Source organism: Oncorhynchus kisutch, linkage group LG17, assembly GCF_002021735.2.
Source record: "Oncorhynchus kisutch isolate 150728-3 linkage group LG17, Okis_V2, whole genome shotgun sequence".
Taxonomy (NCBI): Eukaryota; Metazoa; Chordata; class Actinopteri; order Salmoniformes; family Salmonidae; genus Oncorhynchus; species Oncorhynchus kisutch.
In genome coordinates this window covers 54634917-54659793 of record NC_034190.2, presented here as the reverse complement: position 1 = coordinate 54659793, position 24877 = coordinate 54634917, and the positions used below count along the sequence as shown (strand labels likewise).

The following is a 24877-nucleotide window of genomic DNA, read 5'->3' as shown; positions in this document are numbered from 1 at the left end:
CCGACAACAAATATGGCTGCGGGGATTCCCCCAAGGGCATAAGGCGAGGGTAAGTGGACGAAATGTAGCCCTCTTCTTTCCTAGACATAAAAAAAAACTATCTAGCTTGTTTAGAAAACAATGTAAATAGGACAAAGTCTCAGTTCAGTAGACTTTCGTTTCAAGTAAATTATACACACTTTTATGCCTGTGCACAGTGCTTCTAAAAATGAATATTTCACTCAGCTCTTCACGTGTGCACCACCTTCCAGCCCAAGCAGTGTTGCAGCGCGAGGTGGAATAGGCTTTATAGAATTCGTAATTATTTGACTTTGTGCGATTAATTTACCAGCTATGAAACAAACAGGAGAAATACTTTGAAAACGGCTACTGCAGCATTTATTTTACTATAAATGTGTTCATACTTGACTATTTTTTATTCACAAATGCGAGTGAAATGCTCGCACTGTGGAGCTCTGACCAACCACCAACATGACTCGTGAAATAGACATCTTTACCCACCAATGCCAAAATCTACCCGCAGGTGGCAATGCTAATTTTAGGCCCTGGTGGTGAACATGCGCCGGGATTGCCCTGTTAGGGTGAAAGAGACGGAGGTATATATTTTTCTATAGTTTACCACCCGTACAGTAGGTGGCGGCATGCACCTCTAACAATTGTTTGCAGATCCCCATAATACCAAACCCAAACTGACTGCAAAATACATTGAGTCAAGTGCAGGAGAGAAAAATATGTTATGCGTCTGAATGCCCTGAGCAGTCGATGGATAGTGAACTGGAAATTGATCCTGACAAAAGTGAGGAGAAAGAACCTGTGTCGTGAGGTGAAGGCTTACGAGCCTAACCCTAAAGATAAGGATCATCTCAGAGAAGACTCTGGCCCAGTGGGAGTACGATTTGTGGAGAAAGTGGATCCATGATTTTTGGCCGATCCATTTGTGGTATCAGCCTGGGTAAAGGAGTTGGGTTCTGTCAATTCGGTCGCAGCTGAAAGGAGTGATACTTGGGGTGGGTTTAAGTGTTAAGGTGGATCAACTGAAGTTGGGGATCCCCGGTGTCTGTGATTCACACCATTTGGTGCGACGCAGACCCGGTGGTGTGTGTGAGACTAAGGAGACCCTGTCTGTTTTGAGTTTTGATGAAGAGTGTTTGCCGGATAAAGTAATGCTAGGGGATATATGTTATCCCGTGAGAGCTTTTGTTCTGAACCCACTATGGTGTTTCGGATTGCAAGTTTATGACCATGCTGCAGCAGTATGTAGGAGGGAGATTCTGAGGTGTAAGAAGTGTGCAGGAGGGCACGGGACAAAAGAGTGTGTGGTTTCGGTGGAAAAAGTGGAGTGTTTCAATTGTGGGCGTGGCCATGTTGCTGGGGATCAGAAATGTCCTGTGCAAGTGAGACCGATGAAAGTTTCCAGGGTGAGAGCAGTGCAGAAAGTGTCATATGCTGAGGCAATGAGGAAAATAGAGGATGGTGGGAAAATGAGGCCAAAAAAGTGGCCAAAAACAAAGATGGGCAGCAGTCGTGCCACAAGAAGAGAACCAGAAAGGCCCGATCATGCAACCCTGGGGGTGGCACAATGTCTTTGACTTTCTGAACCGCAAGCTGGGGAGTGGGGAAGTCAACCCTAAGGCAGGGGGTACTGGTGGCTTACAAGGAGGGAGGAGCACCAAGAGGAGCCTAAGCGTGAAGCTGTTCCAGGCGTTGGAGATCCAGAGGCTAACTAATAATATAACTGAAAACAGAAATATCTAATTTACATAAGTATTTACACCCCTGAGTCAATACTTTGTAGATGCATCTTTGCAGAAATAACAGCTGTGAGTCTCTTTTGGGGTAAGTCTCTAAGAGGGTTCCACACCTGGATTATCCAATATTTGCCCATTTGTATTATTTTCAAAATTATTCAAGCTCTGTCAAATTGGTTGATGAGCATTGCTATACAACCATTTTCAGTTCTTGCCATTGACTTTCAAGTGGATTTAAGTCAAAACTGGAACTCGGTCACTCAGGAACATTCACTGTCTTCTTGTTAAGCAACTCCAGTGTAGATTTGGCCTTGTGTTTTAGGTTATTGTCCTGCTGAAAGGTGAATTCACCCCCCAGTGTCTGGTAGAAAGTAGACTGAAGCAGGTTTTAATATAGGATTTTGCCTGTGTTTAGCTTTATTACATAAAAAATGTTATACTGAAAAACGACCTTGTCCTTAACGATTACAAGCATACCTATAACATGATGCAGCAACCACTATGCTTGTAAATATAGAAAGGTAATCCATAATGTATTGGATTTCCCTAAACGTAACACTTGACTTTGTAAAGTGGGGCAAAAAAGTATTTAGTCAGCCACCAATTGTGCATGTTCTCCCACTTAAAAAGATGAGAGGCCTGTAATTTTCATCATAGGTACACTTCAACTATGACAGACAAAATGAGAAGGAAGAAAATCCAGAAAATCACATTGTAGGATTTTTAATGAATTTATTTGCAAATTATGGTGGAAAATAAGTATTTGGTCACCTACAAACAAGCAAGATTTCTGGCTCTCACAGACCGTAACATCTTCTTTAAGAGGCTCCTCTGTCCTCCACTCGTTACCTGTATTAATGGCACCTGTTTGAACTTGTTATCAGTATAAAAGACACCTGTCCACAACCTCAAACAGTCACACTCCAAACTCCACTATGGCCAAGACCAAAGAGCTGTCAAAGGACACCAGAAACAAAATTGTAGACCTGCACCAAGCTGGGAAGACTGAATCTGCAATAGGTAAGCAGCTTGGTTTGAAGAAATCAACTTTGGGAGAAATTATTAGGAAATGGAAGACATACAGTGGGGCAAAAAAGTATTTAGTCAGCCACCAATTGTGCATGTTCTCCCACTTAAAAAGATGAGAGAGGCCTGTAATTTTCATCATAGGTACACTTCAACCATGACAGACAAAATGAGGGGGAAAAAATCCAGAAAATCACATTGTAGGATTTTTTATGAATTTATTTGCAAATTATGGTGGAAAATAAGTATTTGGTCAATAACAAAAGTTTATCTCATTACTTTGTTATATACCCATGTGCTATTTCATAGTTTTGATGTATAAAATAGTAAAAAATTAAGAAAAACTCTTGAATGAGTGTGTCCAAACTTTTGACTGATACTGTATATTTTGCAATGTTTTCAGAAATGATTGTACATTTTTAATTCTTTGTAAATATAAACCTCATGCACAACAAAAATTGAAGTGTACTGGAAATATATTTTTTTTGCTCAAGAAAGTCTTTGTTTTCATATTTGTTTTTCTTACAAAAACTTTGACAGATTTTGACAGAAGAAATTGGAATAGTTTTGACCAGATGTGGCTGCCAGCTTTGATGGGCTCTCGCTCACCTCAAATGTGATTTTTATTCACTTGGGGATTGAAACCTTGGGAGTTCAGAGACCTTTTGGGAGTTTTGAAGTGAAGCCCTTCCCTTCACCCCGCCTCCCGCCTTCCTCATACTCAGCCTCTTTGAAGCTACTGCTATTGTCTCTTTTTATTAAATAATGAAATTGGAGAATGAGTTCTTCTCCGCTTACACAGACATTGTCTGAAGCAGCCGTGTGATGGGGGTGTGGTGATTGAATCTACTGATCCAGACGGACATTTTTTAGCAATCTCACTCTTGGTCTTTCAATTATTTTATTAAAAGGTTGAAATCGTGATTCAGAATATAAGGTGACTTCACGCTTTTGAGAAAGTAGTGTACTCATGGCTGCTTTGGTACAGATGATTTTGCTATCATCTATGAACACTTTCTATTTGAAGGTGACCTATGAATAAAAATGGATGCTAATGTTTCGAATAATAATGGGTTGGACAAGTCTCCACTGTGCCGCAGAATATATATATATATATATATATATATATATATATATTACGGGTATATCATCTCTGTATACCCGTCGCAAGACACACTGGTCGATGCTTATTTATAAAACCCTCTTAGGTCTCACTCCTCCCTATCTGAGATATCTACTGCAGCCCTCATCCTCCACATGCAACACCCGTTCTGCCAGTCACATTCTGTTAAAGGTACCCAAAGCACACACATCCCTGGGTCTTCATTGTAAATAAGAATTTGTTCTTAACTGACTTGCCTAGTTAAATAAAGATTCAATAAATAAATATATAGATTTTCTTTTCTTCTGATTTTTCAGGGGGTCTCACAAAGACACATGCTAGTGTGACGTTAAAATAGAGGTGGAGACAACTCCAACATCGAAGTCAAATTATTCAAAGATTGCAATACTATAAAGACAATGTATGTAACATCGTAAAAATCAACCCTGTCCAGAGACTATTTGGATAAATGCGTTGCGCCGTTCGGAGATGCGCCATTCGTAGCCTACTCTGTAACTTAACCCTTTTCTGTTTCTACTGTGTGCATTAGGGCCTAAGTGTCATTTTATTTATACTGTACATGAATTGTATTTTGTACACACATCAAGATACTCAGCTCGTCCATCAGTGACCCAGAGAGAGAATGTGTTTGTGTATGTATGTGAGCATGCGTGAATGTGTATGTGTTTCACACATATTTCTTGGGCCTCATGCTCTAGATTCATTAGCTGTTGGGTTTCCAATGTTGTTCGCCTGATGTATTTAGACTGATTGGCCTTTTAAGAGGTCTTCCCTGCTAAATGGCACTCATCCCAGCTAGGATAATGTGATTAAGGAGATGTGATTGGAGAATTGATTGGGTGGTTCTTTGACAGATGTTTTACATAGGGATTGCATATAACCTTTCCACTACCAACAGGACAGCCAGGCTACGAGCTAATTGGAATGACTGAGCCTCTGCGTACTCGCTGCGGTGCTCATCTTAACTCTAGAATGTATCGTATCTTCCTTGTCCCCTTGTGTATCTGTTACTTCTGATTCATACACAATAATATCCCATGCCAATTTTGGCCATTAATTGTTGCAGCATTTTATTTTAGGGATCCGATAAATACTTTCTTACGGAATTGATTATCCACCAATTCCATTAACCTTTTAAGCTATAGGCATTTCAAAGATTTATTGGCTAATCAATTGGAAAATGGGTATCAGAAACCAATGACTTTCATATCCCACTGCAGTGCATTATCATTTTAGGTGGACCTGTTGAAAGACAGGGAAAATGTATCCTTCCTCTTTTCCTTCCTCCTTTCTGTCCTTCCTCATCCCTTCCTTCTTGCTGTCCTTGCTCATCATGTCCTTCTTTCTGTCCTTACTTGTCACTTTCTTCTGTTGGTCCTTCCTCAGCCCTTCTTTCTGTCCCTACTCATCCCTTCCTTATAAATGTTCTTCCTCATCCCTTCTCTCTCCTCATTCCTTCCATCGATCTGTCCTTTCTCATACCATATCTTCCTCATCCCTTCCGGCCATAGCCCTATATAGAGATTGTCTATATATAAATCTGGTGACGATATATTTGACTGGATTTAATAGGTTGAAGGTGATGCATGAGAACAGGGCTGTAAGAAACCAAGCAGATCATTGACTGCCACATAGCGCAATGGATTTGTTTCAGATATTTGAAGGTTGACTGTTGCACTGGTTTCGCTCTTGTACCCAGTGTCTATTTGCAGTATCTGTTTGCCTAATCAGATTTGACTCATTAAACTCAAACTATGCTGATATTCTCCATTTTTAATCAGTTATCAAAGGGTTTGAAAATCAAGCTGGAAAAAAAAATCAAAGATAATTAAAGGTCCTTTTCTCAAAGATGAATTGAATAACCTGATATTTTGTGCTAATTATTAAGTTACAGTGCCTTGCGAAAGTATTCGGCCCCCTTGAACTTTGCGACCTTTTGCCACATTTCAGGCTTCAAACATAAAGATATAAAACTGTATTTTTTTGTGAAGAATCAACAACAAGTGGGACACAATCATGAAGTGGAACGACATTTATTGGATATTTCAAACTTTTTTAACAAATCAAAAACCGAAAAATTGGGCATGAAAAATTATTCAGCCCCCTTAAGTTAATACTTTGTAGCGCCACCTTTTGCTGCGTTTACAGCTGCAAGTCGCTTGGGGTATGTCTCTATCAGTTTTGCACATCGAGAGACTGACATTTTTCCCATTCCTCCTTGCAAAACAGCTCGAGCTCAGTGAGGTTGGATGGAGAGCATTTGTGAACAGCAGTTTTCAGTTCTTTCCACAGATTCTCGATTGGATTCAGGTCTGGACTTTGACTTGGCCATTCTAACATCTGGATATGTTTATTTTTGAACCATTCCATTGTAGATTTTGCTTTATGTTTTCGATCATTGTCTTGTTGGAAGACAAATCTCCGTCCCAGTCTCAGGTCCTTTGCAGACTCCATCAGGTTTTCTTCCAGAATGGTCCTGTATTTGGCTCCATCCATCTTCCCATCAATTTTAACCATCTTCCCTGTCCCTGCTGAAGAAAAGCAGGCCCAAACCATGATGCTGCCACCACCATGTTTGACAGTGGGGATGAGGTGTTCAGGGTGATGAGCTGTGTTGCTTTTACGCCAAACATAACGTTTTGCATTGTTGCCAAAAAGTTCCATTTTGGTTTCATCTGACCAGAGCACCTTCTTCCACATGTTTGGTGTGTCTCCCAGGTGGCTTGTGGCAAACTTTAAACGACACTTTTTATGGATATCTTTAAGAAATGGCTTTCTTCTTGCCACTCTTCCATAAAGGCCAGATTTGTGCAATATACGACTGATTGTTGTCCTATGGACAGAGTCTCGCACCTCAGCTGTAGATCTCTGCAGTTCATCCAGAGTGATCATGGGCCTCTTGGCTGCATCTCTGATCAGTCTTCTCCTTGTATGAGCTGAAAGTTTAGAGGGACGGCCAGGTCTTGGTAGATTTGCAGTGGTCTGATACTCCTTTCATTTCAATATTATCGCTTGCACAGTGCTCCTTGGGATGTTTAAAGCTTGGGAAATCTTTTTGTATCCAAATCCGGCTTTAAACTTCTTCACAACAGTATCTCGGACCTGCCTGGTGTGTTCCTTGTTCTTCATGATGCTCTCTGCGCTTTTAACGGACCTCTGAGACTATCACAGTGCAGGTGCATTTATAGGGAGACTTGATTACACACAGGTGGATTGTATTTATCATCATTAGTCATTTAGGTCAACATTGGATCATTCAGAGATCCTCACTGAACTTCTGGAGAGAGTTTGCTGCACTGAAAGTAAAGGGGCTGAATAATTTTGCACGCCCAATTTTTCAGATTTTGATTTGTTAAAAAAGTTTGAAATATCCAATAAATGTCGTTCCACTTTATGATTGTGTCCCACTTGTTGTTGATTCTTCACCAAAAAATACAGTTTTATATCTTTGTTTGAAGCCTGAAATGTGGCAAAAGGTCGCAAAGTTCAAGGGGGCCGAATACTTTCGCAAGGCACTAATTTAGTTCCATGGCCTTTTGTCTCCAACTATTTAAATATTGCAAATGGTGCAAACCAACAAAGAGAAGATTGATATTAGTATACTACAATATGTCATTAACTACTTGAGTTTGCACAGTATGTCCATTGCAATAATGCAGACCATAGTCTTACTCAAAGTCTTGTGTCTTATCCAGACCATCATTATTCCATCAAGTAATCTAATTTTCTACCCACTATTGTGTATCAATGGGAAACTAAAATGTTGTTTTTGTTTTCTTACTTTCCATTTTGATTTGATTATTTCATTGAGCACAAGTACCCTGAAAGATTCGGACAATGTGGTGTTCTCGACTTATTCTAGAGTGTAACGTAAAGGGCATACTTTCGAATTAATACAATCCAAGTTAACTTTTATTTTGCATTTGCTGAAGTCTGTGAACACTGCAAGTATTTCACCTTTTTAAAAGTGCTGTGCTTCCATATCGTGCCTAATGGCAATTTTTTTCTGTCTGTGTTTTTCTATACACAGATCAATGCTAGTTCCTGTGCTGAGGCAGTGGAAATACAATCATTGGACTTGAGGTCAGGACTGAGGACATCTGTCTGAGCCTTCAGGTGAAACATTAGATACTTTCATTGAGGCTAAACAGCAGTGTGCATTGAGCTGTGAGACCGAAGAAAAAGAAAATATAACTTATTTGCCATTGTGTCTCAAGATTAATTTCAGTATTTAAGAGGTGATCAGTGAGCTTATACCACTCAAAGGTTAGGAATGGAAGAGGGGTTTATCCAAAAGTCAAGATTCTGAAAGTTTCAATAAAGTTTTTCATGTTTCTGGAAGTATTTCTTACTGATGTACAGTACCAGTCAAAAGTTTTCTTCATTTTTTACTATTTTCTACATTGTATAATAATAGTGAAGACATCCAGACTATGAAATAACACATGGAATCATGTAGAAACCAAAAAAGTGTTAAACTAACCCAAATATGTTATATTTTAGATTCTTCAAAGTAGCCACCCTTTGCCTTGACTTGATGACAGCTTTGCACACTCTTTGCATTTTCTCAACCAGCTTCACCTGGAATGCTTTTCCAGCAGTCTTGAAGGATTTACCACATATGCTGAGCACTTGTTGGCTAATTTTCCTTCACTCTGCGGTCCAACTCATCACAAACCATCTCAATTGAGTTGAGGCCATGGTGATTGTGGAGGCCAGGTCATCTGATGCGGCACTCCATCACTCTCCTTCTTGGTCAAATAGGCCTTACAAAGCCTGGAGGTGTGTTGGGTCATTGTCCTGTGGACTAACAAATGATAGTCCCACTGAGCGCAAACCAGATGGGGTGGAGTTTAGCTGCAGAGTGCTGTGGTAGTCATTCTGGTTAAGTGTGCCTTGAATTCTTAATAAATCACTGACAGTGTCACTAGCAAAGCACCCCCACACCATCACACCTCCTCCATACTTCACAGTGGGAACCACACATGTGGATATCATCTGATCACCTACTCTGCGTCTCACAAAGACACAGCGTTTGGAACCAAAATCTCACATTTGGACTCATCAGACCAAAGGACAGATTTCCACTGGTCTAATGTCCATTGCTCATGTTTCTTGGCCCAAGCAAGTCTCTTCATCTTATTGGTGTCCTTTAGTAGTGGTTTATTTGCACCAATTTGAGGCCTGATTCTCCTCTGAACAGTTGATGTTGAGATGTGTCTGTTACTTGAACTCTGTAAAGCATTTATTTGGGCTGGTAACTCTAATGAACTTATCCTCTGCAGCAGAGGTAACTCTGGGCCTTCCTTTCCTGTGGCGGTCCTCATGAGAGCCAGTTTCATCATAGCGTTTGAGGTTTTTGCAACTGCACTTAACTTTCAAAGTTCTTAAAATTTTCCGGATTGACTGAACTTCATGTCTTACAGTAATGATGGACTGCTGTTTCTCTTTGCTTATTTGAGCTATTCTTGCCATAATATGGACTTAGCCCTATTTGGTAAAATACCATCTTCTGCATACCACCCCTACCTTGTCACAACACAACTGATTGGCTCAAATGCATTAAGAAGGAAAGAATTTCCACAAATTCCCTTTTAACAAGGCACACCTGTTAATTGAAATGCATTCCAGTTGACTACCTCATGAAGCTGGTTGAGAGAATGCCAAGTGTGTGCAAAGCTATCATCAAAGCAAAGGGTGGATATTTGAAGAATGTCAAATGTAATATATATTTTGATTTATTTAACACTTTTTTGGTTACTAAACTAGACAACAAACGTCCTCTCACTGTCAACTGTGTTTATTTTCAGCAAACTTAACATGTGTAAATATTTTTATGAACATAACAAGATTCAACCACAGAGACATAAACATAACAAGTTCCATAGACACGTGACTAACATAAATGGAATAATGTGTCCCTGAAGAAAGGGGGGGGGTCAAAATCAAAAGTAACAGTCAGTATCTGGTGTGGCCACCAGCTGCATTAAGTACTGCAGTGCATCTCCTCCTCATGGACTGCACCAGATTTGCCAGTTCTTGCTGTGAGATGTTACCCCACTATTCCACCAAGGCACCTGCAAGTTCCCAGACATTTCTGGGGGGAATGGCCCTAGCCCTCACCCTCTGATCCAACAGGTCCAAGACGTGCTCAATGGGATTGAGATTCGAGCTCTTCGCTGGCCATGGTAGAACACTGACATTGCTGTCTTGCAGGAAATCACGCACAGAACGAGCAGTATAACTGGTGGCATTGTCATGCTGGAGGGTCGTGTCAGTATGAGCCTGCAGGAAGGGTACCACATGAATGAGGAGGATGTCTTCCCTGTAACGCACAGCGTTGAGATTGCCTGCAATGACAACAAGCTCAATCCGATGATGCAGTGACACACCGCCCCAGACCATGACAGACTCTTCACCTCCAAATCGATCCCGCTCCAGAGTACAAGCCTCAATGTAACGCACATTCCTTTGACGAAAAACCCAAATCCAATCATCACCCCTGGTGAGACAAAACCTCGACTCATCAGGGAAGAGCACTTTTTGCCAGTCCTGTCTGGTCCAGCGATGGTGGGTTTGTGCCATATGCGACATTGTTGCCAGTGATGTCTGGTGAGGACCTGCCTACAACAGGCCTACAATCCCTCAATCCAGCCTCTCTCAGCCTATTGCAGACAGTCTGAGCACTGATGGAGGGATTGTGCTTTCATAGTGTAACCCGGGCATTTGCTGTTGCCATCCTGTGCCTGCCCCGCAGATGTGATGTTCTGATGTACCGATCCTGTGCAGGTGTTGTTACACGTGGTCTGCCACTACGAGGATGATCAGCTGTCCGTCCCGTCTCCCTGTAGCACTGTCTTAGGCGTCTCACAATACGGACATTGCAATTTCTTGCCCTGGCCACATCTGCAGTCCTCATGCCTCCTTGCAGCATGCATAAGGCATGTTCACGCAGATGAGCAGGGACCCTGGGCATCTTTCTTTTCACGTTTTTCAGAGTCAGTAGAAAGGCCTCTTTAGTGTCCTTAGTTTTCATAACTGTGACCTTAATTGCCTACCGTCTGTAAGCTGTTAGAACTACTGTTCCACAGGTTTATATTCATGTGTTGTTTATGGAATGGAAAACAGTGTTTAAAACCTTTACAATGAAGATCTGTGATATTATTTGGATGTTTACGAATTATCTTTGAAAGACAGGGTCCTGAAAACGGGACATTTCTTTTTTTTGCTGAGTATGTTTTTAAAAAAGTCAGTAAATGAGTCTGAATGAACTGTTTCGCTGCCAGACAAGGCTCCGCTTTTAGCCAGGTCAGTTTCTTTGATTTCACATGTGTTATTTCATTGTTTTGATGTCTTCACTATTATTCCACAATGTAGAAAAATTGTAAAATTAAGAAAACCCCTTGAATGAGTAGGTGTTTTTAAACTTTTGACTGGTGCTGTCTATGGACTGGTTGGACTGAAATAAACACACATTGGCAACTTTCAAACAAATACTTTATTTTTTTTGAAATAGAACTCTAATAAATCCTGCTGGTTAAGGGTTGAATAGAAACTACATTCTGGAATGATAAGGAAGACAATATCATGTGACATATCAGCCATCAATGAAAACACCAAACAAGCATATGGATGAATACAAATCTAAATGCTCTCCAGTTATGCAATTTGTTGTTTTGTGGATTAACACTTGAACTCCAAAATGAACTCTTTTGTATATGTCTTAAATTTCACACCATCTATATTACATGAACAGATGCAGTCACTGCATTGGCACACTGTATTACATTGACTTGTGTTTCAACATCATATAGTTCTTCTATCACAGTCTTTTGTTTGACAGAAAACTATGGACCCACAGTCTTTGAGGCTACTGGTAACCAGTAATGTGTTCATCAAATCCATAGGGGTTTCAAATCGCAATGTAACAACTCAGTAGTTATTCAATAGAGATACATTTGAATAGCAGTGTTACAAGAGAAATACAAAATCATACAGTGAACAACATTTAACCAAGATTTGAACGATAAAACTATTGTCCATGTTTAATAAAAAAATAGACTTTGTGCACTTTTCATTGACAAGTTACCTTTTGTTCCAACATCAAAATCAAGATCTAACAGCTGAGACTGCAAATATGGTTAATTAAAATCGTGCTCCTGAAACAAATTGAGAATCAATTTCACTCATCACCCAAACACAGGTAATCAACATTGTGTTGATTCATCAGGTTGTAAAATACATTTGTGAACTTTATTATGATCTGTGAGTCCCTATTGCTGATTATTATAATTGTCTTAGGATGGTGAACATACTTTTGGTAATGTAGTGTACGTGGACACCTGCTCGTCAAACATTTCATTCCATAATCATGGGCATTAATATGGAGTTGGTCCCCCCTTTGCTGCTATAAAAGCCTCCACTTTTCTGGGAAGGCTTTCCACTAGATGTTGGAACATTGCTGCGGGAAATTGCTTCCATTCAGCCACAGCAGCATTAGTGAGGTCGGGCACTGATCTTAGGCGATTAGGCCTGGCTCGCCGTTGGCATTCCAATTCATCCCAAACGTGTTCGATGTGGGTTGAGGTCAGGGCTCTGTTCAGGCCAGTCAAGTTCTTCCACACCGATCTCGACAAACCATTTCTGTATGGACCTCGCTTCATGCACGGAGGCATTGTCATGCTGAAACAGGAAAGGTCATTCCCCAAATTGTTGCCAAAAAGTTGTAAGCACAGAATTGTCTAAAATTTCATTCATTGTATGCTGTAGCGTTAATATATCCCTTCACTGGAACTAATGGGCCGAGTCCAAACCATGGAAAAGAGCCCAGACCATTATTCTTCCTCCGCCAAATTTTACAGTTGGCACTATACATTCGGGCAGGGAGTGTTCTTCTGGCATCCGCCAAACCCAGATTCGTCCATTGGACTGCCAGCTGGTGAAGCGTGATTCATCACTCCGGAGAGCGCATTTCCACTGCTCCAGAGTCCAATGACGGTGAGTATTACTGTCCTGTGATGATCCGAATGGGTCAGATCAGATCAGCTTGGCAATGGATGACAGTATCCAGACCCTCTCTCACCCACAGAAGGGACGAGGGAGCTGGTGGGGGTTGACAGCTGTCATAAATTAAAGGAGAGGAGATCCAGAGAACATCCCTCTCCAAATTAACACCTTTGTCTCCAGAGATTTTTCCCACTGAAACTCTAACATGTTCTAAAGCGAATACTGGAAAAATATTCCTAACATGGGGAGAGGTCTAGAGGTGAGCTAAAGAATAATAATTTCACATGGTTTGTTATTTTGTGATGTCATTAAGTGTTATAAAGGATTTTTGTAACTTTAAAAGTATATACACTACATGTACGAAGTCTCCATCCTTTACGTTGTATATGAACTATGAAAAATGCTGAATGCATTTTTGTTAATATAGGAATGTGAATTTAGGAGCCATGCAATAATTTGTCTCCTATAATTTTTGCACAGTAAGTAGCCACACCCCGAGTGAGGTCAGAGAGCGTGTCAGCCTGATGGAACCGTCCCTTTGGACCAGATTGTATAAAAGGGATGAACCAGAACATCGCCAGGCTGTAGATGTAAAGTGGTTTGAACCCTGAATACCAACACAAGGTGGAGAAGAGAACTCCCCTCAGACAATCACTGGTACAGCTGAATAGCTGTCCTAAGAAAGTAACTAGAAAAGCTCCTTTTAAGTGGGACCATTCTACTACTCTTCAAACCATCCTATTCTACTACTCTTCTCAAATCACCTTCTTCTACTAATCATCACCAATGCGAACCGTCGACATGGCTGGCTAGCCCATCTTCCAAGGAGCATCTTCCAGAGTGAACAACAGTAGAAGAAAGGGGAGGGGAGACCCCTTTTGGACAATCAGAACCTTACAAGCGTCCCGCTGAAAGGCCCAACACCCTTCCTAAGGAAGGCTGGTTCCGACAGAGATCCACAGCATACGAAGGCATATAAAAGTAAATACATTCATGATTTCTTACTCCAAACTGCTGGCGGATTATGTGCAAAGTATATGGTTAGAGTAGTTCCTATAATGTATCAACGATAAGTGTCTCTTTCTCTCCCTCTCCATGTTGTTGTGTAAGAAGCAGCCATATGTTGTGTCAGTCTGCTAGGGACCTTTTCCTAATGTATTAAATGTGTATGTTTATCCTGTGTTATCATTTAGTTAGCTAGTAAATACATAATTAAACCAATTTGTGCAGTACTGAATCATAAGTAAGGCTGGGTTTTTTGGAGATGCAGGAGGTTACGACTGTTCAGAATGATGATATGATACAAGGTTATGATTAATACGTTGACTGTTTTATGGATGTGACAGGTAAAGTTTAAATTGGGAGATGGTAACTCTTTCAACAACCGCTCTCGTGATGCCCCAAATTCCTAATGAGTAAATTGTTACGTTATTCATTTAATAGGGTAACAATTAAACATAGTTAGTTGATTAGATAAATAACAGTCATCAGATTAATGAGAGTAAAGTCACGACACACCACTCCAGCCAAAGCTTGGCATTGCGCATGGTGATCTTAGGTTTGAGTGAGGCTGCTCGGCCATGGAAACCCATTTCATGAAGATCCCATTGCTTCCAGAGGCAGTTTGGAACTCAGTAGTGAGTGTTGCAATTGATGACAGATGATATTTATGTGCTTCAGCAGTTTCCACTTCATAATAACAGCACTTACAGTTGAGCAGCTCTAGCAGGGCAGAAACTTGCCGACCTGACTTGTTGGAAAGGTGGCATCCTATGATGATGCCACGTTGAAAGTCACTGAGCTCTTCAATAAGGCCATTCTACTGCCAGTGTTTGTCAATGGAGATTGCATGGCTGTGTGCTCAATTGTATACACCTGTCAGCAACTGGAGTAGCTGAATCTACTAATTTGAAAGGGTGTCCACATACTTTTGTGTATATATAATTTATGTCATCAGGCAAAACTAAATATCAGAAACAAACTGATGGGGTGTGATTTTTCCTGATGAACCACAAATTCCTTTTTTTCATTTTTACATTACCCTCCATTTAATTGAAACTGATTAATTTAAGTCTCAGCATTTCAAGCTAATGAATCAGAAACCTTCCATGTCACCTCTGACACTGAGGTAGGTAGGTGTGTGTGTGCGCGCGCGCAGTAATTCGTAATACATTGGTGAGGTCTTGGGCTACGCAGCTCAATGTCAAAATTGAATTTTGAAGGATGTTTTCACTGTCAGCCTTTTGGCCTCATAAAGAATTCATATGCTCTGTGGCGTCAATGAAAGACACACCCCCTCCATGTCTTAGTGAATAACCTCATGATAACCTGTGCGCAATGGCAACCACAAAGACAGTGGCTTACACGTTCAATCTAAAAATCAACTAAAAAGGCATAAAATACCATAAATCAACCACTATTAGAAAACCTAGAAATATATTGGCCTAGAGAGACTCACAGGTAACTTTGCATTGTAACTCTGTGTCGCTTGTCTTTAATCTCTCTCGGAATCGGACTTCCACACGGTTTCACTGTGTCTGGAATCTAGGTTTCTAGATCATTCCAGCCAGCCAAGGAGGAAGGAATAGTCCCAGTGTTCCCAGTATACACACTAGTACAAACATCCACAGAAATATCCTGTCAATGACCATGGCCACATACTTCCAGTCCTCCTTTACCTGATGGAGAAGAAGAAAAGAGATGAGATGGTCATTTCAAATATCCACACCACACCACACATACATTTTACAGGCTGTCAATTTCTGCCCTTGATTGATTTCTCGCGAATGGATGATTTTTTTTTCAGTACAAGTGGAAGCTATCCCTTCAATGTCAGTCATTCCCAGCTTGCTTATGAAATATTCAGGACAACATTGTAAAGCCTTATTTGTTTCAAAGCGAAGTATGCACTGGCTAGAGCTCCTGGCCATATACTTTAGCTACATTGTGCTACTATCTTTTGCAGAGACCACCAATCTTTGCCTGGGAATTGACCTGGCCTGTTTATTCAGCAGTTTCTCATCACAGTAGAAACAATCCTCAATTGCTAATCAAAGCTTGTCTGTGTCACACCTGTTTGCCTATGACTCTCATCTATCGATATATCTTTACCAAGGACTTCAAAGTGGTTTGCTGCCTATTGGTTTTCTGCTTGCAATACCACAACCCTTCAAAAGAAAACACAGGAACTTTATCTCAAGGACACCTGGAAAGACTTGTATTGTCAAATTTAGGGGAGCGGCCATCCATTAAATATGAAGGAATGGATTTGGCAAGGTAGTGAGAAAAGTCTCATGTCTTTTTTTCTGAATACCCCAGAGCTAAACCTTACTTTTACCGAAAGCCTTTTCATGTGGATCATAACTACAATATACAGTATATCAGGGGTCTCCAACCTTTTCTAGCATTACTTTAAAAAAAATTAAACGTGTTGCGAGCGACTTGTTATTTGCTAGTTTTCAAATAGGTACATTCTTCTCCTCTCCCCTGCAACTCTTCCCCGGGTCTATAGTGTACAAGATAAAGTAGTGCACTGTTTTCTATACCTTGTAGAATAATGGTTAATAAACAACTCTTAAGGGGGGCCCCATAAAATTGATTGAATTATTATTATTTTTACTCTCAAAATTACAATTGTTCCTAGAGGAACAACGAAATTGGATGTTCTGAGTCCTTGTCAATGCTTAAATCACATAAGACAATTTCTTTTGAAAACTAACAAATAGATTTGAGTGTAATTTCCCTTAAATTGTGCATCTAACCCTATTACAGGGGCTGAGTCACTGGCTTACTTGGACTCTTCCATGCCGTCCCTAGGGGTGGGTTGAGTCACTGATGTGATATTCCTGTCCGGATTGGCGCACCCCTTGGGTTGTGCCATGGAGGAGATCTTCGTGGGCTATACTCGGCCTTGTCTCAGGATGGTAAGTTAGTGGTTGAAGATATCCCTCTAGTGGTGTGGGGGCTCTGTACCATCACTCATTCATATCTTTATGTACATATTCTTTATCCCCTTACACTTGTCTATAAGGTAGTAGTTTTGGAATTGTTAGCTAGATTACTTGTTGGTTATTACTGCATTGTCGGAACTAGAAGCACAAGCATTTCGCTACACTCGCACTAACATCTGCTAACCATGTGTATGTGACAAATACAATTTGATTTGATTTATATCCTGCCTGTTTGGCCCTGTCCGGGGGGTATCGTCGGACGGGGCCACAGTGTCTCCCGACCCATCCTGTCTCAGCCTCTAGTATTTACGCTGCAGTAGTATATGTGTCGGAGGGATAGGGTCAGTCTGTTAAATCTGGAGTATTTCTCCTGTCTTATCCGGTGTCCTGTGTAAATTTAAGTATGCTCCCTCTATTTCTCTCTCTTATATTTTTCTTTCTTTTCTCTCTCTCGGAGGACCTGAGCCCTAGGACCATGCCTCAGGGCTACCTAGCCTGATGACTACTTGCTGTCCCCAGTCCACCTGGTCATGCTGCTGCTCCAGATTCAACTGTTCTGCCGGCGGCTATGGAACCCTGACCTGTTCACCAGACGTGCTACCTGTCCCAGACCTGCTGTTTTCACCTCTCTAGAGACAGCAGGAGCAGTAGAGATACGCTGAATGATTGGCTATGAAAAGCCAACTGACATTTACTCCTGAGGTGCTAACCTGTTGCACCCTCGACAACCACTGTGATTATTATTATTTGACCCTGCTGGTTTTAGGCTGGTTTTCTGTACAGCATTTTGTGATATCAGCTGATGTAAGAAGGGCTTCATAAATACATTTGATTGATTGATTGATCAAGCGTGTGAGGAATGTGCCGGTCTAGCAATGGTTCTGTACTGCTGCTGCTCATTTCATGGCAAAGTTTGCAAATAATAGATACAAATGACGTACTTACTCATGAAATACTTCTGCCAGGCAAGTGTACTTTGGATTTAACATTTAATTGAGACGGTTTTGTGGAAAGACATAGTACGCACCACAATATTGCTGAAAATGTATTGGCTGATATTGTGTTAGGTTTGGCTCTTTAATAGTGGCAAACCAGGGGTGGGAGAATGTCAATGTTTTGTTGATTTGATAGTAGCTGGGAGCTTGCGGTGTCTGATACTTGTGAGATTTGTTTATGACAGTTTGCAATGGAAAGCGTGACAATTGCATGTATTTTCAGAATTGTTTGGCGAGCTACTCATGTGGGCTGCAAGGTACAGTACTAGTGGCTTGCGATCAACCTGTTGGAGACCCCTGCAGTATATCAAGTCATAGGGCTACCTTGCAACAAGATCTTCGTAGAAGACAATGCTACTTTCAACATTGAGAGAATGTTATAAAAAACATTTATGGTTCATAAGGAAATTAAGGACCTCTGACAGAAAAGGTAATGTCAACAAACTTACTGAGAAGTCGGCGTCCTCTGCCCTGAGGTGGTCAGCGATGTACTGCACACCCTCTATGGCCCTCCTCATCGACGGGGATATTCTGTGGACCATGGTTTCCCGGATCACTAGGTCAACAGTGGGCTCTGTGGAGGATGCTCTAGCTAGTTGGTCTAGCAGGACCTGTCTCTTTAGCCTTCCTTCACCTACAGCCTCTCGGCCCTTGCCACCACCAGCAACCCCACCCCCTTCCTCGTGCAGGCAGCAGTACTGGAAGCTGTGGGAGCGGCAGCGGTGCCCGACCCTTTGGGGGGGCTCCCAGTTAGACTCCCTCTGGTGGTCAAACACGTGCTCTACACTGTGGCTCCGCCCATTGGGGGACAGTATTTGTGGCTCGTCCCGGGGAAGAGAGTGGACTGGACCCAGGGGACCCAGTGGCAGAGACGGGGGGGAAGAGCACGGAGTGGAGGTGTGGGTTGAGCAGGACAAAGGGGAGGTGGTGTTCCCGAGCTTGCCAGGCTCCTCAAGGAGGATGGAGTACTGGCTGGAGGGGGAGCGGCAGAAGAGCTGGGGGGCCTTGATGGGGTGCTCCTCCAAGGGCAGGCCCTGGGTAGGAGAGGGAGATGGTGAAGGGGAAAGGGCCAGGATGTTGGAGCTGTCAGAGGGGGTGGCAGGCATTGTGTGTCCCAACTGTCCAATCTGTCCTAGCCCCGTTTCCACCCCGGCCCAGAATGACTGCGACTGACTGGCTGCTGTCGAGGAGCTGGTCCGGTGCATCATCTCAATCAGCTTCCGGCAGTTCTGCTTGGCGGTGGCCGGTGGCCGTTTCATGAAAAGCACACGAGGCACCAGGTCCAGGAAGACCCGGCGCACCCAGTGCGGCATGCCGTGGGTGCGCGGCGAGCGGTGGTGGACGTTGAGCACAAAGACGGTGATGATGATAGATAGGGTGACAAAGATCATTGTGAAGAGGAGGTACTCGCCGATGAGCGGGATGACCAGCGAGGTGGACGGGATGATCTCGGTAATGAGCAAGAGGAAGACGGTGAGAGACAGCAACACAGAGATACACAGGGTGATCTTCTCGCCACACTGGGAGGGCAGATAGAAGACCAAGACAGTCAGACAGGAGATCAACAGACATGGTATAATCAGGTTGATGGTGTAGAAGAGCGGCAGCCTGCGGATGATGAAGTAATAGGTGATGTCGGGGTAGATCTCGGTGCAGCACTCGTACTTCTTGGTGTTGTACTTGCCCACAGCGTTGATGATCACCCACTCGCCGCTCTCCCAGTAGTCCATCTGGTCCACATCACTGGCTATGCTGATCAAGTCGATCTTGGCACGGTCGTAAGTCCACGAGCCAAACTTCATCTTGCAGTTCTGCTGGTCGAAGGGGAAGAAGGTGACATCAATGCTGCAGGAGGACTTGTAGATGGCCGGCGGCATCCACTTGATTCGTCCGTCGTAGAACAGGTGGGCCTTGGTCAGGTGGGTCACCGCAAAGTCACCATCAGCGCTACAGAGGAAAAACATTAGAGAAGTAGCAACCCCTTGAATGTGTTATTCATGCAATATCATCATTGGAAACATGGCAGTTACTTTAAGGATTTCTTAAGTCAGCATTGGTTTCCAGACTTATATTAGCACTAAGCATTTGTGAAGAATTTAACAGATCAAAACCCAGTGTTATTCATGAACAATTTTACACAATATAACATTATATTATCACTGACTGCACGTTCGGGTACAATAAGGAACACACCAACAAACACAATTTTTGAGCAACAACTGCCATTTAACTACAAAATGCATGTACTCATGTACTGAGTTTGTAAAATTCCCCAATCATTCACAAATGTCTGTATGGTTTACCAAGCCACCAGCCCAGTTATGAAAACCCAGCTGCAGGTTAGAAATCCAATCTAGCTATCCTTATCAGTTTACTGTCCTTTTACAGGATGTAAAATGTGTCCACCAGTGGGTACCCGTCAAAGGGATACATGTTGTCTTTGACCTCCCAAAGCACATCCAATCACATTTTGTCCCCAATTCCCCTCCTAGTGTATTGCATTGTGCAATGTAATAAATCAAATACGTTTTGTTTATGACCAGGCCCATTTTGACTGACTTCTCTCGGATCTATTTTAGCCAAATTAAGTAATGACAAAGGACGAAAGATTTGGCTCGATGCTTAAATGCTTCCAGCTGTTCTTAAACTCATCCCATTTGTTGTGAAGGGATTTCCCCAACCGCAATCGTTACTCATCAACACAGTGGTCTATATAAGACAATATACATGCGCCGGAATTGGAATTTCGAGTCGAAAATCGGAATATGCATCAGTCAATATTGAAGTCTTTCATAAGGACTTGTTGTCCAGCTAACAAACTATTACACTGTTAGTTTCGGTACACCTTAGGCATCTTGTTTGAAGTGAAGGATTGCCTAAAAACAAGTACTTTACTTGTTATAAAGCACAATATCAGGCCTCCAGATGATTTCCGACGGGATGCGGATGGAGGTGACATTCTCGTACTCCTCTGGGTTCCAGCGGAGTTTATAATCATTCCACTCCTGCGGGGAATGAAGATGAAATGTTCTATTCATGCAGGCACGTTACATTACAAATAATATATGTCAAAGGTAAATGTGCAATACTATCATGCCAATTGCTCTTGCCGTGACCGCACTCTCCGAGGGTGTGTTGGGATATGTAAAAAATACATTTTCATTTCACACATGCATATAATACACACTTAGATAAGCACCCACCTAATTATAATTATTTTTTAAATTATAGTTCATAGAGATCAATTATATTCTATTTGTGTTCTATTGAATTCTGTGGTCCAGTTAATGTAAAATGGAGCTCTGCATTTGATTCGAACGTACTTGTTTCACCCAGACGTTGGTCGTCATCATCTGGTTCTTCTCATCCTGTTTGCACAAAAAAAAGGATGGAGTTGAAGGGTGTGCCGTAAAAAATAAAAATATATATACAGTGCCTTCGGAAGGTATTCAGACCCCTTGACTTTTGTTACACTACAGCTTTATTCTAAAATGGATTAAGTAAAAAATAAATCCTCAGCAATCTACACACAATACCCCCATAATGACAAAGCATAAACAGGTTTTTAGAAATGTTGCACATTTATTCAAACTAAAATTCCCATTTATATTAGTAATCAGACCCTTTGCTATTAGACTCTAAATTGAGCTCAGGTGCATCCTGTTTCCATTGATCATCCTTGAGATGTTTCTACAACTTGATTGGAGTCCACCTGTGATAAAATTGTATTGATTGGACATGATTTGGAAAGGCACACACTTGTCTATATAAGGTCCCACAGTCGACAGTGCATGTCAGAGCAAAAAATCAAGCCATGAAGGAATTGTGCGTAGAGCTCCGAGACAGGATTGTGTCGAGGCACAGATCTGGGGAAGGGCACCAAAAAATGTCTGCAGCATTAAAGGTCCTCAAGAACACAGTGGCCTCCATTATTCTTAAATGGAAGAAGTTTGGAACCACCAAGACTCTTCCAAGAGCTGGCTGCCCAGACAAACTAAGCAATCGGGGGAGAAGGGCCTTGGTCAGGGAGGTGACCAAAAACCCTATGATAACACTGACAGAGCTCTAGAGTTCCTCTGTGGAGATGGGAGAACCTTCCAGAAGGACAACTCTCTCTCTGCAGCACTCCACCACGGTGCAGTTGTCCTGCCAGGGCAACTAAGGAGTGGCTCCGCAAGAAGCATCTCAAGGTCCTGGAGTGGCCTAGCCAGTCTCCAGACCTGAACCCAATAGAAAATCTTGAGGGAGCTGAAAGTCTGTATTGCCCAGCGACAGCCCCAAAACCTGAAAGATCTGGAGAAGGTCTGTATGGAGGAGTGGGCCAAAATCCCTGCTACTCTACTCTGCCGTGTAGTTTTGGGCTGATCCCTCACCTTCCTCATGATCATTGATGCCCCACGAGGTGAGATCTTGCATGGAGCCCCAGACCGAGGGTGATTGAACGTCATCTTGAACTTCTTCCATTTGCTAATAATTGCACCAACAGTTGTTGCCTTCTCACCAAGCTGCTTGCCTATTGTCCTGTAGCCCATCCCAGCCTTGTGCAGGTCTACAATTTTATCCCCGATGTCCTTACACAGCTCTCTGGCCTTGGCCATTGTGGAGAGGTTGGAGTTTGTTTGATTGAGTGTGTGGACAGGTGTCTTTTATACAGGTAACGAGTTCAAACAGGTGCAGTTAATACAGGTAGTGAGTGGAGAACAGGGCTTCTTAAAGAAAAACTAACAGGTCTGTGAGAGCTGGAATTCTTATTGATTGGTAGGTGATCAAATACTTATGTCATGCAATAAAATGCTAATTAATTACTTAAAAATGATACAATGTGATTTTCTGGATTTTAGATTCCGTCTCTCACAGTTGAAGTGTACCTATGATGAAAATTACAGACCTCTACATGCTTTGTAAGTAGAAAAACCTGCAAAATCGGCAGTGTATCAAATACTTGTTCTCCCCACTGTATATATCTATATCATTTTTTTTATTCCAAAAACATTCTTAATCTATAGACACAAGGTCACACAAATATTCAGGGAGATTGCGCTGCCTCAAATGACCTACTAATGTCAACTTTGGTGTGGGAGGTAGCCTAGCGGTTAGAGCGTTGGGACAGTAACCAAAAGTTGGAAAAATCTGCTGTTCTGCCCTTGAGCAAGGCACTTAGTCCCCACAACAACTGCTCCCTGGGAGTCAATGATGTGGACCTTAAGGCAGCCCCCTGCACCTCTCTTTGTGTTAAAACTGCAATATGTAATTTAGTGGGCATCCTGACCAAATTCATATTGAAATCTGCATTATAGATCTGTTATTCTTATTGAAAGCAAGTCTAAGAAGCGGTAGATCAGTTCTATGTGCGCTATTTCAATTCTTGCCGTTCTTAAGTTTAACTTTTGCGTCTTTTACTTTAGGCTTTTGTACATCGCCTTCAAATGAGCTGAAAACACAATATTGTGGGTATTGAAAAGATACTTTACAGCAGTTTAGATGGTACAATGATAAACCGAAATTAGGCAAACTATTAGAATTTTTGCAACCAGGAAATGGTGGAGCGATTTCTGCATATTGAACCTTTAAATGCGGAAGACACATTTCAGTTGAATGCATTCAGTTGTGCAACTGACAAGGTATCCCCTTTCCCTCCTTTCAAAATTTTTAGCAAGATGTTCCAAGATGAACATTTGGGTTAAAGTATGCATAATGGTGAATAATTACAGTCCTGTAAAGCAGGACTGTAAACCCAAACAATATGCTACCCACAAGTGCTTGTTGAATTTCTAATGAGCAGCTTTTTGGTCCCTAAACGCCTATGTCCTATTTGTCCCAAGAAAGCCATATGCTTCATGACTAAGTTACAAAGTAAACATTAGACAAATGTGTGAATACAAAATCTGCCTGTGTTCTCTGCTCACAAGTGCCACACACAGAGCTGAGCTGTCACTTCTCACAGGTTTCTTTTTCCCAATTCACTGTCCCCATATACCACCCTGCTGCCTGAGAGGACTGAGACAGGACTATGAGGACGCCCTTGGGTAATCTTTGGCCGGTAATTCTAGCCAGAAATGACTCTTTTAGAGGCAGCAAAGCAGGCAAGTGTAGAGAGTAAGCCTTTTAATTGTGTGTCAACATTGTGAGGACCGTCCCCCTAGGAAACATGGTACACAAGTTTAATCTAAAGCTTTTAATTAATGAGTTAAAGGCTGTGAAGATCAATGATTGTATTTGCCTTTTAAAATCCAACCCGCTGTATAGGTTTATTACAGTCTCTCGAGTCAATAACTTTCTCATAGTTTCTTGGGGGGGTACAAGCGCTTTAAATTCTTGAAATGAAGGGTCCTGGCATAGCCCCTGAGACACAACCTGTCTTCAACCGTGTTTCAGCCTATCAATAAGACTAAAAACAGATCAAGTCATGTTTGAAAAAAGTATATTGCACTACAGTGTGGCCAAACTCTGTGAATCCTAACTTCTACCTAAATCACTAGTTTCCTTTTGACATGGGGAAATTTGACTGAAGTTTAAGTTAAAGATTTCACCCCAGTGCATCTGTCAATTACAACAAAATTATGTGAATAACTAAAGGAGTTGTTTCAGTTTGCTAACCACGTCAATGAGCTGGGCGATGGAGAGGCCAAAGTGGACCAGCACCACATCGGAGGTGTTGGCCACAGGCCGGGACAGCTTGTTGTAGCGGGCAAACAGGTTCTTGAGAAGCCTCTCCTCAGCGGCATGGGCAGCACGGAAAGCATGGACCCGGGGTCCACCAAGAGGACACACTGGGGGGAGGAAGAAAGACAATCGTTAGGGTGTCCAGTTCCACACACAGCTTCGGAGAACAACAAGCTACTGCATTTTGGTACAGTATCAAATGAAAGTGTTTGAAAATAGATCTTAGGCCACTGCTTACTTGGGCTACATACAGTGGACAAGTGAATGTTTAGGCTGACCCTCTGTGAAATACCCTCTGTAATTCATTTATTATTAACTCAATAACCTACCATCGTCACTTTTCTATTGGTATTTTTTGTTTCAGGG

General features: G+C 42.0%; 1 protein-coding gene and 1 long non-coding RNA gene across 2 annotated transcripts; one reads left to right on the top strand and one right to left on the bottom strand.

Moving 5' to 3' along the window:
• LOC109907918 (uncharacterized) lies at positions 1 to 16859 on the top strand. Its single transcript, XR_002257601.2, has 3 exons — positions 1 to 49; positions 7928 to 8013; positions 16675 to 16859. It is a non-coding gene; the product is annotated as an uncharacterized LOC109907918 (long non-coding RNA).
• Positions 11378 to 24614, bottom strand: LOC109907917 (neuronal acetylcholine receptor subunit alpha-4-like). Its single transcript, XM_031794101.1, has 5 exons — positions 24446 to 24614; positions 21172 to 21216; positions 20744 to 20853; positions 18298 to 19795; positions 11378 to 15581 (listed from the first exon to the last, which is right to left on the bottom strand). Exons 2-5 carry the CDS (start codon positions 21199 to 21201, stop codon positions 15456 to 15458), a joined length of 1764 nt encoding a protein of 587 aa, XP_031649961.1. The 5' UTR covers positions 21202 to 21216; positions 24446 to 24614; the 3' UTR covers positions 11378 to 15455.
• Between the last annotated feature and the right edge of the window lie 263 nt (positions 24615 to 24877).